Source organism: Zalophus californianus, chromosome 7 (genome assembly GCF_009762305.2).
Source record: "Zalophus californianus isolate mZalCal1 chromosome 7, mZalCal1.pri.v2, whole genome shotgun sequence".
NCBI lineage: Eukaryota > Metazoa > Chordata > Mammalia > Carnivora > Otariidae > Zalophus > Zalophus californianus.
In genome coordinates, this window is record NC_045601.1 from 134,644,938 (window position 1) to 134,658,684 (window position 13,747).

General features: G+C 59.9%; 1 protein-coding gene across 5 annotated transcripts in view; it reads left to right on the forward strand.

Moving 5' to 3' along the window:
- The window catches only part of JARID2 (jumonji and AT-rich interaction domain containing 2), a 246,434-nt gene extending 232,806 nt beyond the window's left edge, over positions 1-13,628 (forward strand). For 4 of the 5 annotated variants that reach the window (XM_035728498.1, XM_027601701.1, XM_027601700.1 and 1 more), the window contains 8 exons: positions 61-131; positions 1,319-1,433; positions 3,868-3,973; positions 4,971-5,153; positions 5,614-5,744; positions 6,330-6,513; positions 8,508-8,615; positions 11,679-13,628. In XM_035728498.1, coding sequence (XP_035584391.1) covers positions 61-131; positions 1,319-1,433; positions 3,868-3,973; positions 4,971-5,153; positions 5,614-5,744; positions 6,330-6,513; positions 8,508-8,615; positions 11,679-11,861 — 1,081 coding nt within the window. In that variant the 3' untranslated portion in view covers positions 11,862-13,628. The remainder of the gene's footprint in view (positions 1-60; positions 132-1,318; positions 1,434-3,867; positions 3,974-4,970; positions 5,154-5,613; positions 5,745-6,329; positions 6,514-8,507; positions 8,616-11,678) is intronic. The other variant, XM_035728499.1, reaches the window with a different exon arrangement.
- The last annotated feature ends 119 nt before the right edge of the window (positions 13,629-13,747 follow it).

Here is a 13,747-nt window from a genome sequence, read left to right on the forward strand (position 1 = left end):
GGGGACCAGACGGTGTTCTTCCCCGCCAGTCTGTGATGCCCCTCTGCTTTTCCTCTGCAGGCATGGATGGAACCTCACCGTCCTCCCCAATAACACAGGGTCCATCCTGCGTCACCTCGGTGCTGTGCCTGGTAAGCCTGACGCGGCTGCTGTCTTTGTTGTCGTTTTCGAGAGAGCGGGGTGGCGGGCAGAGGGAGAGCCCGACCCGGGGCTCGAGCCCACGATCCCCCCCCCCGCCCCGAGATCATGCCCTGAGCCAAAACCAAGCGTCAGTATCTTCACCGACTGCGCCCCACCCCCCAGGCACCCCGAAGTGGTCGCTGTCTCTAGGGTCCTGAGGCCTCTGCCTCCGGCATCTTGCAGAGCGGGCTTCACCCCACGTGACCCCATGTGACAGGTTACCGTGCGGAGCATATATACTGGAAACTTTGCTCTTTAGAAAAGGAGAGGAAAAGGACCACTGATGTCCGTCAAGATGTGGAAAGGTGAACCAAATGATAGACTCTAGAGGCTGGGCAGACACATAGTGGCCAGCTTTCCATCTCAAAATTGGTATTTTCAAAGCTAATTTTCTGACTCCGTAGGGCTCGTCTGGGCTCCTAAGTGATTGGTTGTGGACAGTAGGGACAGCAGGTGTCCTAGGGGTTGTGGTCACTGAGGGCCGGGCCCCCTGGGAAAGGTGGCCTGGGGCCCTCTACGCACTGGTGGGGCCGCGGGGGTCCTCAGGGCCTCTGCAAGCGGTCCGGCTTGGCACGTGTGCTGTCCGTTCTCTGCCCTGGGGTGCAGTGGGCCGTGGCGTGTGGCACGGTGGTTCACGGGCAGCAGTCGTCATGGTCCTGCTCCTTGGGGCATCTTGCTTCCCGACTTGACTCCCACATTCAGATGTGTGGTTTTTTTGTTTGTTTGTTTTTGCTTTAAGATTTTATTTATTTATTTGAGAGAGAGAAGACAGTCGGAGAGAGCCCGAGCTGGGGGAGGAGCAGAGGGAGAAGCAGGCTCCTCACGGAGCAGGGAGCCCGACGCGGGGCTCGATCCCAGGACCCCGGGATCATGACCTGAGCCGAAGGCAGGCGCTTAACTCACTGAGCCACCTGGGTGCCTCTTAAGATGTTTTTTAATCCTGTTTTGTAAGCGCGTCTACCTTCTTGGCTTCTCTGTGCAGCGAGCAGCACCAGTACCTTGTTCTCCCTGGTGGTATCTGATTTTGAATCCTTTTTCTTTTCCTTTTCCCCGTTTGGGAGGAAGACCAGGATTTCGCATTGCCCGGACTCAGAGACCCTGGCACCGTCCTCTGTAACGCCTTTTCCTTCCTCTGCAGGAGTGACAATTCCCTGGCTAAACATTGGCATGGTCTTTTCTACCTCATGCTGGTCTCGAGACCAAAACCACCTTCCCTATATTGACTACTTACACACTGGTGCTGACTGCATTTGGTGAGTACGTCTGCCACTGGGGCACTTGGGTGGGGCGGGGAACCACGATTCCGGAACGTTCCTGATGCCGCCTCTCCCCAGGCAATCGACAGCCCTGGGGAGCTTGCCCGTGTGTGGGGTGGTCCGCTGCTCCCAGTCAGGCGTGGGGTTTCTTACCCGCGTTGGAAGCGCTCGGGGTGGCAAGGCTTAGGAGGTTTGAAGGGTTCGGATTGTGAGCCAGGTTGAGCATCTCGTGCGTATTGGCCATTTCTGTTTCTTCGAGGACAGTACTTGGTGGTGGTGGTTTTTAGGACATGGTGTCATGTTAGGGGTGAGAACTGTTAGGGGAGTCCCGGAAAGGGGACCAGTCTTGCTGGCTGTGTCCCCAGGCCCCCCTCCCCCCCAGTGTGAACCTGTCTCTCTCAAGCCTCATGTGAGGCTATTTTCAGCGTCCCCACTGCTCGTGTCTCTGACCCAGCGTGCTAGAGAGAGTAGGTGTCCGTGGGAGGGGTCCCTGCTGTGGAAGAGGCGCGGGTTGCTCCTGCTGCTGCCCGGGTGCCCACCTGTGACCCTCGCCGGTCAGCCCTCGCCCGGCCTGGTCCACTTGCTGGCTCTCCGGGCCCTTCCCTCATGGAGCCAGATGGAAATGACGGCACATGATCAGCTGTCTTGTCTGACAGGCCAGCAACAGCACATCCGTACCCCACTAACTGCATTTATTGTCCTAATGGGGTGATTAGGCATTCTTTACTAAAACAAACAAAGTGTTACAGCTAACGTCCTCCCTCCGAGAAGCCCGTGACTGCAGCAGCGTCATGATGGCTTCCCCGCTCTCGGGCCACGCGGCCACAAGTGTGCTTCGTGTTGAGGCCGGCTGGGAGGGAGGGACCCCCGTGGGGGCCTCCCTGCCCAGGAAGGGGTCCTCCGTGTCCTGTGGGGAGCTAGTGAGTGGCTGCCGGGCCAGGGAGGCTGAGTGGGCTGGAGGCCCGGGACAGAGCGCGTGCCGGCCGCATCGGGCCTGCTATTGCCCATGGACGAGCTTCTGTGGCTGCCCCAGGCCTGGGGTGCACAGGGCTCCATCCAGGCCTGCGACCTGACCCTCCTTGCCCCACAGGGTTGGGGGTGAGATGGGTGTGCTCGGGCATCCGTCCTCACGGCACGACCATGAGTGAGAGGTGGGCAAGCGTCAGACTCTGTGGGCCTTTGGAAGACTAATCCCTGCAAACCCCACTGCTGGGGGGTGGAGAGGAGGCCGGCATAGGATCAGAGAACTTGATGGTGTGCGCTTTTTCTGAAAGCATGTGATTTAGGTTGGAAACCCCGGAATTAAGGCACAAATTAGGAACAGGGAATGTTGACATTGAAATAACCTAAGCATTTGTAGAAAATGTGAATGTGGGGATGGCACCCCGTATACTGAACCAGGATCTGGCCTCTTGAGTGCGGGATTTCCCCACAGACACCAGTGCTGAGGGCCGGCCGGGGGCCTGGGGGATGCCGCAAGTTTGGAGCTGGTTGTGCCGGGGTCGGGGACTGCTGCTGTGAGCCTCCCGACTGTCACCCTGCTTTGAATTTTACTGGAGGTTTTCGTTGGCCCGTGGCCTGCTCGGACCGCTCCGGGAGTGTGTTCCTGGTGGGCCCTCCTGGGACACTGGTGACCCGTGGCCTGCTCCCCCCCGTGACGCAGTGAGGGTCCGGAGTCTCCTGTCGGTTCAGTTCTGCCTGCGTCTCCAGCCTTCTCTCCCCCTCGCCATCCCGGCCAGCTTCTCAGCTGCAGTCAGAAGGGTCCGCTCTGTCCCCTGCCCTTGGCCGGGCCCCCCATCCGCCTGCAGAGCTTGCCCGACGTGGCCCTCCGGCGCTGCTCTCCTGGTCGCCAAGCCGGCTGGGCCAGGCCCCGGGCTTGCTGGGCTCTGGCACACGGCGCCCTCGGTGGGGCTCGGCCTGCTCCCCCATTTCAGAACTTCACACCGCTGAGGTGTCCGTGCAGCGTGGGCCGTGAGGCTGCACACAGACAGGCTCGACTCCTTTCCTGTGTGTGGAGGATGGCGGGGTTCGGCCGCCGCAGCCCTCCCCTGCCTGGGGGACCAGCGCCCTTGTCCCGCGGCGCCTTCTGCAGGCGTAGGGCACGCCCCAGAGGCCAGTGGGCTTTGCACGTGTGTCTGGATCTGATCTATAGGGGGCTTTAAACGTCCGGTTTGGGTTTGAAGGGTTTTCGGCTCACCTTTAGGTCAGCTCTGCATAAGAGGAGCGCGTTCGCCTGCCGCGGCCGCCGTGTGGCCCTGGGAAGTGGGGCGCCGGTCCCCGGGGTGCGTCCCTCCTCCCACACTCTGAGGCCGCTCTGCAGGGCTGTGTTTGCTCTGTTCCCCGTGGGAGGGTGCGGGGTGGGGCCCACTGTGCTCCCCGGGCGGAGGGTCCTTGTCAAGGCTCTGCTCTGCCCATGTTTCCAACACCCCAGGTATTGCATTCCTGCTGAGGAGGAGAACAAGCTTGAGGATGTGGTCCACACCCTTCTGCAGGCCAACGGTACCCCCGGGCTGCAGATGCTGGAAAGCAACGTCATGGTAGGCCCCTCCGCCTGGGCCTGCAGACCCGGGCCGCGGATGTTTGGGCGCAGCGGGGATTCGGGGTTGTTGGATAAAAGTCACTTTCTTTGCTGACCTGCCCCTCAGAGGCAAAGACGACATTGAAAAGTCAGCCCTCCAGGGATCTGCCCCAGCCCAAATGTTCTCTTTTATGAAAACCAAACTAGGGAAGTGTTTTTCTCAGATTGCACAGAACTCCAAGCTGACGTCCATGGGGGCCTTGGACTCTGGTTCAGGGCCTGCTTGTGTTGTAAGTGCAGAACGGGGTGTTCTGGGGGGCAGGGTCCCGTGCTCACATCGGGCCCTCCTGTGGGCCACCCAGGTGACTGGGCTGCTGGTCGGGAGGCTTCTGACCCCGTTTTCAGGAAGGTCTTGGGCCTCTTGAGTTGCTGGGAATCTAACTTCAGCCTTGAGCTGTGTTCTGACACCTGAACCCCGGCTTTCTATGGCCTCTGCTGACCTCTGCCTCGGTCTGCTGTCACTGCTGGGCCCACCTCACTCTGGGTGCAGCTCAGAGAAGGGGAGCATCAGCCCCTCTGGGGGTGCTGGGCCCAAGCCCCCCAGCCTGCACTGTTGCGCCCACCTGGTGCCGGAGGCCACGGCGGTGTATGTGTATCCCGTTTCCAGGTGGCGGTGTTGCACGGGACAGGGCTGTGTACTCCCCCAGTGACCGCACCCCTGTGTGAACGCGGTGTCACTCGCCGGCCAGTACTCATTGAGAGCTTTGTTCTTCTTTGAGGAATTGTGTGTGTTCCCTAAAGCAGAAGCAAACCCTTAATACAAAACAATCTACCTCCTGGCACGCAGGCCCCTTTGAAGTCCTGATTCTCTCCCGCCCCCCCCCCCCCCACAGGTTGTGTGTGTTAACACACCTGCTGGGTTGAGGCCGTGTCCCGGGGTGGGGGGCGCCGTGAGCAGCGGGTCGTGGTTGGGGGCAGCCGACGGGAGTGCGCCCCAGCCCGGCCTGTCCCCCTAGATCTCCCCGGAGGTGCTGTGTAAAGAGGGGATCAAGGTGCACAGGACCGTGCAGCAGAGTGGCCAGTTCGTCGTCTGCTTCCCGGGCTCCTTTGTGTCCAAAGTCTGCTGCGGCTACAGCGTCTCGGAGACCGTGCACTTTGCCACCACCCAGTGGACGAGTATGGGCTTCGAGACGGCCAAGGTGAGGCTGACCGAGCCCCCTGCGCACGCTGCTGCGTCACTGTGTGTGGACCGTGCGGGCGTGCACACCGGCCAGGGAAGGGGGAGCTAGCTGCAGAGGATGCCTTTGAGACCTTTAATCGGTAGCTGGGGGGGTTCCTCTAGTAGAGGGGAGTGAGTATCGTGAACGATTTTGAGTTCTGTTAGTGACCCACACACAGTATTGGGAAGACGGTATAAAAGGAGTTTAAGGTCAAACTTAAAATGGGTAGAAAATCACCCATTTTAAAGCGGTGGCATGCATTTGTGGGGGGCGCGCCCCCAGCGAGGACTTTTCCTGCTCTCTGCTGCCGTTCCCCCGGGGCGGGCGGATGGACGAGATTGTCGCAGGACTTTCAGTTGCTTTGAATCCACCTGGAATTCAGAGTTTGGGAATTCAGCTAGCCCACGCGTCCCCTGAAGGGCTGTGTCGCCTCTTGCAGGAAATGAAGCGTCGCCATATAGCTAAGCCATTCTCCATGGAGAAGTTACTCTACCAGATTGCACAAGCGGAAGCAAAAAAGGAAAACGGCCCCACTCTCAGTACCATCTCCGCCCTTCTGGATGAGCTCAGGTAACTCGGGGTCTGGCTTCCGGGAGTCCCTGAGGGGGGGGGGCGGGGGCGGTGCGCCCGAGGGCTGCAGATGGAGGCGGGTCCCACGCGGGGATCCGTGGCCGGCGGGGGGGGGGGGGCGGCGGCGGTAGGCTTTGGGAGCGTGGTGGGTTCTCTTTCCTCTGCCCTTTCCGTCCCGAGGCTTGATGTTGGGGTCGGAACGGGCTGGCGTGCAGCTGCGGGAGCTTAGTCCGCGGTGGGAAGGGGCGGAGGCGGGCCCTGGGCGGATTGCCCGGGTCCCGGTAGTGTGCGGCCCTGGAGAGATGCGACCCGGGCCTCGAGATGCCGCCACGTCCGGTGCCCCCCACTCGCTGTCCCCACCCCCCTGCAGGCGACCTGGCGTCGGGTCTGGCTGGCCACCTCTGCTAATGCGCGGCCTTCCCCCGGCTCCGGTCCTCGGAGCCCCTGTGGTAGACGCGGCTCTAGTGCTCTGCCTCCTCTGGAAGCCCCTTCCTGGCCTCCCCACGGGGCTTCCGGAGCCCTGCGCCCTCCGGTGCGGCCTGCGCCGCGGCGCCCTGACGCCCCGCCCCCGCTCTGTGCGCGCAGGGATACGGAGCTGCGGCAGCGGCGGCAGCTGTTCGAGGCCGGCCTCCACTCGTCCGCCCGCTACGGCAGCCACGATGGCAACGGCGCCATGGCGGATGGCAAGAAAAAGCCTCGAAAGTGGCTACAGTTGGAGACGTCGGAGAGGAGGTGTCAGGTCTGCCAGCACCTGTGCTACCTGTCCATGGTGAGCCCGGGGGAGGCCTGGACACGGGGGTCGGGTCAGGGGCTCGGTCCCCGCCCTGCTCCCTCCGCCCCTGCCCGTCCCGCCCCAGCTGCTGCTCGGGAGGGCTCGTGCGTCCCGTCCGGCCTCGGCTCCTGTCAGGTTCTAGTCTGACGACTCAGGAATGTGTCTGGTGAAAACAGGTTTCTGAGCAGCGCAGCTCCTGGTTTCTGGTGGGAGCCGCTTCTGGGCTGACGACGGCAGGCCCTTTGGGCTCCTCTGCCCCCTCCCCCAGCCCGCCCTGGGACCTCAGGTGCCGCCCGAAAGGCCCTGTGTCCGCAGGGTTAGGACTAGTGGCCGGGGCGGGGCTGGGACGGCCGCGTGCACAGCAACCACACCGCCCGTCTTACCTCCGGGGGCTTCCCGACTTAAGGTGGCTGCTCTTCCGATTTTTCTGCTTTACGATGGCCCCAGAGTGGTACGCACGCACTAGAAACTGGACTCCAGTTTTTAGTTTTGAGGCCTCCTCCCCCCTAGCCGTGCCATCCCGTGTGAGGCGTGGGGCGGTGGTGGCCGCGGCGCGTGCTCCGACCACCACTGTCCTCCGGGCCCGTGCAGCATCCGGGAGACTGCGACACGCCGGGCCCTGTGCAACCGCAGGCTCCTGTGCGGGACCGAGCGCGTGCGGGGTAGGCCAGGCCGAGCCGCGGCGTCCGGGCGCGTTACGTGCATTTTCCGCCTGAGGATGTTTTGAACTCGGTGGGTTTATCAGGATGTGATCCTCTCGTGAGTCCAGGAAGATCTGTATTTTCTTCTGTCTGGTCCGTCTTTTCCAAGGTACTTCTAGAAAGATAAAATCTAGGGCCGTGGTCTCTTAGAGAAAGTGCTAAAAGCATGTCCCCAGATCTTAAAACCGTTGGGTGAGCGGCACTTGGGAAAGCCGCGGAGCCCCGAGCGCATCCTGTTGTGTGGGCCGGAGCCGCTCCTGTGGGAGACAGTCCCGTTATTTCCCACGAGCCCCGGTGGCGCGGTCACGACCTCCGTGTGGGGGCCCCGGCTGGTTCCCGTGGGTTTGTGCTCAGGCCGTCATGCAGACGGGCGGGCCCTGAGAGAGATCACCAGGCATTTCCTAGCAGCCCCAGTGTTTTTCCAAGAAAGCATAGATCCACGTGAATTTGTACGTAAAAACAGGTTTTATTTTACAATTTTCGTTGCTTGGATGAGTCCTAAGCTTTGTGTTTTTGTTTACGGTTTCCTCTTTTTGTCTATTTCTGTGCTTGGCCCGAGTGTCTTCAAAAGGTGGGGGCTTTCTTCCTGTGTTAGGTCCTCCCTCCCCCAGCTCGTCGTACAGCTGCTTCCCCTGCATCTTTATGAAAAGGCCGGTCAGCCTCTTGCATGTCCTGTGTTAAGACAGCATTTTCCCTTTCTCCGCGCAGGAGAGCACGACTGGGGGCCAGGACCCCCCACACCACCCCTGCTGGCCGTCCGGGCTCCCGTGGGCCCCGGGCACGCGCTCCACGCCGCGGGCGGCTTCCGCGCACGTCTGGGCCGCAGATCGCGCGGAACGGGTGGTTGGAGTGTCGGGGGGCAGCCCCTGGGTGACCAGCGGAGCTGATGGGGCACCGAGCAGCAGGGGGAGAACGTGCGGGGGCGTCCCTGCACAGCCGCTCCGGACCCACGCTGCCACGTGTCCCGCCCCGGTTTGTGTAGTCGCCGTCCCGGAAGCCCCAGAAGCTGAGCGCTCAGACAGGCCTCGCGTTCTCCTCGGGTCTCCTCCGGCCTGTGGGCAGCAGAAACCCAGCGGGTCGTGAGGCCCTCACGCCCGTAGGTGCACCTCTGAGATGGGCATTTATTCGCTTCCTGGTTGAAAGTGCTGCTCCGGGTGCCTGTTTCCGGCTTTTCATTGTTGCCCGATAGTTTCACGGCCTGGGCGCCCCCTCGGCCTGGGCCACAGCGCGGGGCCGCGCCCCGGCAGAGCTCCGACGCCCCGGCCCTCAGGACCGGCGCTCTTCCCGCAGGTCGTGCAGGAGAACGAGAACGTGGTGTTCTGCCTGGAGTGCGCCCTGCGCCACGTGGAGAAGCAGAAGTCCTGTCGAGGGCTGAAGCTGATGTACCGCTACGATGAGGTCAGTGCGCGCCGCGGGCTCGCCTTGGGGCTCTGGTGTTCGGGGCGGGGCCTGCGGCCATGGCGACTGTCCCCTGCTCTCCTGGGGTGCGACGCACTCGCCGCGCGGCCCGACTCTCGGATGGAGAGCAGCGCTGGTCCAGCTTGTGTCTGACCTGACCTGGAGGATCCCGGGGACTAAAATCAGAAATGTCTTTACTTTTACAGACTTCCGTTCGTTCTGGGTCTCTTCTTCCTGGTAACGGTAGCTCTGTAGCCGGGAGCCCGCTGCCCACCTGCCCCTCGTGGGGACCTGGCCCAGCCCCGCACAGCATCTCGGCGGTGGTGGCTGCTGGGGCCTCCGCTCACCCTGGTGGGCTGGGCTAAGGCAATGAGGGACAGTGTGCCGTCCCCCACGGCAGAGGCTGGGGTGCAGATCTGGGGGGTGGGGGGGACGGGGGCCACCTGAGCACGTCCATCACCGGTTGTGATGCACGGGTTGGGGGGGGCCGTGGCTCAGAGCCAAGTCTCCGGTCTTGGTTTTGTGAGAAAAGCCAGATTCTAGGGCTCTGGGGACAGGGCCACCTTCCCTCGCTGCAGCCCCGCGGAGCCCCTGAGACCCAAGGGAATGAGCCCTGTCCTTCTGTCGGCTCCGTGCCCCTCCCCCACAGCGTGTGGCCTGCAGGGCAGGTTCGGCGGGCTCCGCGGGCCACTCCCCTGCGTCGGTCATGCCCCTGCCCTGGGAATGAGCCTGTGCCCCGGGGGGTCGGGGGGGGGGGTGGGGGGGTGGGGGGGGTGGGGCGGGCGTCGCGGGGCCGCCTGCCTTCCTGCCTTGTGTGGGTCGCAGACTGCACCGGCCTCTTCTATCCCACCTCCAGTTGAGAACTGGGGTGCACCCCCAGCAGGGCACGAGGCCAAGGGCCAGCGCTGGTAGCTGGCCGCTGGCTTTGTCCTCCTCGGGGGCCTCGGGACACTCGGGGCCTTTTTCCTTCGGCATCCAACTCCACAAGTCTCTGCTGTGCTTTTGTGTCCCCTGTGGTCCTTCCCTCCGTCCCTTGCCCTGGTCCTGCGAGAGCTGCCCGTTGTCCTTGGGGGCGGACGCCATCGGCAGCCCCGGCTCTGTGGCTCCGTTGTGGCCGCAGATGGCAGCGCTTCCCGGGGCTGTCCCTGCACAGGCGGCAGGCCCGCGCCTCCGCATCCCACCCTGCAGCCTCCCAGGGTGCGCGGCCCTGCTCCTCGAGGACGCACTGCTCACACCGTGACGGCCCCAGAGCCCTTCCCGGGGGCCACCTTTCCAACAGCAGTGGTGCTGTGTCACCTGTCCTGGGCAGCACACACCTCTCCTCCAGGCCCTCACGCTATGTCCTTGGGGGGGGGGGTCCTCCTCCCACAGACGCTCTCCGCGCGGAGCCTCTGTCCTGTGCTGCGGGGCTGCTTCTGTGGGAGGTGACTGTCCTCACAACCCACGCAGCGGAGCCCCAGGCGGGACTTGGGGGGGATGGTGCGTCCGCGGGCCTCAGGCTGTGGGCCGGGGTGGCGGGGAAGCCTTCGGCTAATGGGATAGAAAAGCTGAAAATAGACGTGGGTCTCGTTTTTACAGTGGGAGCTTGAAGGCAGCAGGTGCTTTGGCCTCCCTGGTGCTTCGTGTCGGCAGCAGATGCCGAGCCCGAGCCCGTTAGCTCGCGGGGCGCTGCCACCTGGCCGTGAGGCTCTCCAGAATGTGGGGTTCGCCCATTTCCGCCCGTCTTGGGTAGCCAGGTGTTGTGTGGGACCAGAATACCGGACAGAGAATCACGTCTGTGCGGGTCCTTCTTGGGGCTTTAATCTGTGGTTTTGATGAGTAAGAAGGGCATTCGAAGCCGCCTCCTTTGCTGGTGGCCTCATCTTAGTAAGTCTGAATCCGTTACTTCTCGGGTTGGGGTGTGTGGTGTGTGCGCGTGTACGTTCATTCCTTGGGGAACGGCTCACTCTGGGTTGGGTATTAGAAATGGCTTGTGAGGACCCTGCAGGTCCCGCAAGGCCCCATCAGGCCTCCTGGGCTGCCTGAGGGGAGCCGCCCAGCCTCCCTGGCAGCTGTCTGGTGGGATGCAGGGAGGGCGCTGCCCGGCCCCGTGCTGCCAGGAGGCTTTGGCCACTTGGAACCAGGTTTTAAAGAAACTCCTCTGTTTACCCTCAGTTAGCAGGTTTGCCATAAAGTGCTTTTAAAAATGGGCAGAAATGGTGCTTTCATACATGGGCGGCCCTGCTCCTTCCAGGGTGCTTTTCACTTTCTTTCCAGATGGTTTTCACTTCCCCTTTGAGACCTTCCACCCCTGTGATGAGAGCCTCCTGGTGCCGGAGGGCTGGCCTGGGACGCGGCTGACCCCGGGACCTTTGAGTAAAGGAAAGGCCTCTGCCGCCCCCGTGTCCACATGGTTTCCTTCATCCCTGGTCCAGGGCAGGAGCTCGTGACATGCCGGCCAGGCCACCTGCCATTTTGACAGTTTGGCGCACGGTTTTACAAAACTGGATGGTTTGGAGTTGTGTGGATGTTGTGCACATTCTTGAGGCCAGCACCTGGGTGAACGGGCTGCCCTTGCTGGGGAGGGAGTATCAGCGGTATCGATGAGCAGACCCGCTGAAGGGAGGCTCGAGCGTCAGGGTCGCTGGAGCAACACCCCCCCCCCCCCCCCCATGCCCGGTGCAGGCGGGGCGGGGCTCTCCCGCGGCCCTGGTCTGTCTGTGCTGAGCCTGGCTCACAGGGCCCACAGCGCCCGCTGCTGTCCGCGCTTGTGCAGGCGGCTGTGGCTCGGCGGCGAGGGGGCCGCCGTCCTCCCTGCGGTCTGCAGTCACGGGACTTCACGGATGTTAAGCTGCCAGGGAGGGGGCCTCGCTGTCCCGGAGCGATGTTCTCATTGGTTCTCGGGCCACTGCTGCTCGGAAGGGCCCGGGGAGCCGTCCGGGGCCGGGAAGCACGCTCGGAGGGGCCCCTCGGCCGTCCCAGGCTCGCTGTGTGACGGGGAGTCGGCGCCAAGCACCCCCTGGGCGGTTCTGGGACTGTGCTCTTCTGGTTTCTTAATTCTCTCTCCCTTTCGACCCGGAACAGGAACAGATCATCAGTCTGGTCAATCAGATCTGTGGCAAAGTATCTGGTAAGAACGGCAGCATTGAGAACTGTCTCAGTAAACCTACACCAAAAAGAGGGCCCCGCAAGAGAGCGACCGTGGACGTGCCGCCATCCCGGCTTTCATCCTCCAGTTCATCCAAAAGTGCTTCGAGCTCGTCGTGAAGATGCCAACACCCGTGTTGATTGATATATATTTTTTTGTAATTATTATATTCTAGTTTGGAGTACTTGCTGTAGGATTCAAGCTGTCTTTGCACTAGCTCTAAAGAAGATTTTCTTCTGGTTTTAGAGAACTAATTTTGTTTTAGCATTAAACTGTTGAACTTTTTTTTGTACTTAGAATACCTAGATACTGCAGTCAGATTTTTGAAACTGCCGTATATTCACTGTTTTAAAAACCCTTGAGGGGCTGTATTAATTTGTATTGCCCCTGTGGCTGAAAAAAAGCCTTTTCGGTTTTTTTTGTTTTTTTGTTTTGTTTTGTTTTCTTTGGTAACTTGGGGAAAAAAAGGCTTTTTAACCCATTTTTGAAGAGGGTGAAGTTTGGAGAACAAATTTTAAAACCATTAGTCATGCGAGCAGATTTTTCTAGAGAGGAAAAGGGATAGGAGACACACACACACACACACACACAAAACTTGAAAAGAAATGGCTTTACTCTGGCTGTCTTTTCTTCTGTCATGTGCAAAATGAGTTTGTAGTTTTTTAAAACCGGAGAACCCCCATGTTGTGTCTTGGGGCGGTCATGGCAGCTGAAGGCGGACGGAGTTTCCTAACCCGAGGCAAAAACGCGAAGAGGAGCGCCGAGGTTCTCTTTACCAGCACATCACTATGCATCTGTTTTTGGGAAAGAGGAGAGCGAGACACGACTGCCTGCCTTGGAGGGGTCACGTGAGGGACACCTGTGCCTGATTTCATTAGGAAATCCATTCTGTTATTTTTTGGTGCTGTTGGCTACTTTATCAAAAACCCTTCAATAGCATCCTTAAGAAAAACAAAAAAAGGAAAAAAAAAAGTGATCGAAGCCGTAAGTGCTTCTTTGTCCTAGATGTGCAATCTTTCTAACATTCCGTCTCCATCTCACTGCTTGTTCCCCACCTTCACGCGTCAGCATTAATCTCTCTCTTTGGTTCGTCTCGTTGACGGTCACACTTAATGCCACTAGGAGGTCTGCAGTTCTGTTTGAATGTGAAAATGCATTTGCGCTCATCTTGTCTATTTTTTCTCTTCATGTTGTAACAAAAAGAAAAAAAGAAAAAAAAATCCCATCCCTTTTGTACATACGCCTGTAAATTGTTTTAAATACTTGAGCCTTTTTCTCGGTGGGGGGGGTGGGGAGGGCGCGAAGACAAGATGAAGAAAAGCCTTACGTTTCCGTTTCTTCATCGGGTGGATTGGATGCTTACAGGGTTTTTCTTGTAACATTTATAAGTGCTGCTTACATCACTGAACAACAACAACAAAATAATAATGGAGTAGCTGTTGCCCTTCTCCGGTTGTGTGTACAGTATGTGTGGAATAAAAAAGGGAACTGTTTTCACAAGCTGTTCTTTGTTTCGTAATTGGACCCACCGAGCCCGTAGCTGCCCCTGTTGCACTGAGCTTGTCAGCGGGACTGTCAGGAGCGTCCTGTGCTACACTTTGTTGGTTGTTGTTGCAGAAGACTGAACTGTTTTTGGAATATTTAACAATTACATAAACAGTCAAGTGTTTTCCAATGTGGTTGTCCGGTTTTTATGGCCTTGCTGTGTACTTTCCCTCTTTTTGACAGTAAACTCTGCCTCTGGCTTACAGTTTGACATTTAATTTATTAGCGCTGCTCTGCACCCTCCCGCGGGAGGGAGGACTTCATGTTGTTTATTGCCAGTTTTTTGTTTACTTTTCAGGTTTGTACTACAAGGTTTAATAATAAAAACAAAGTTTTTTGGATATTTGTCTGTCTGGTGGAAGATGAGTGAATGAAACGAGCTCGTGCTCGTCTGGTCACCCCCCCCTTCCCCCCCCCCCCGCCCCCCAGCCAGGGAGCTGAGGCGCCAACCGCTGGTGGC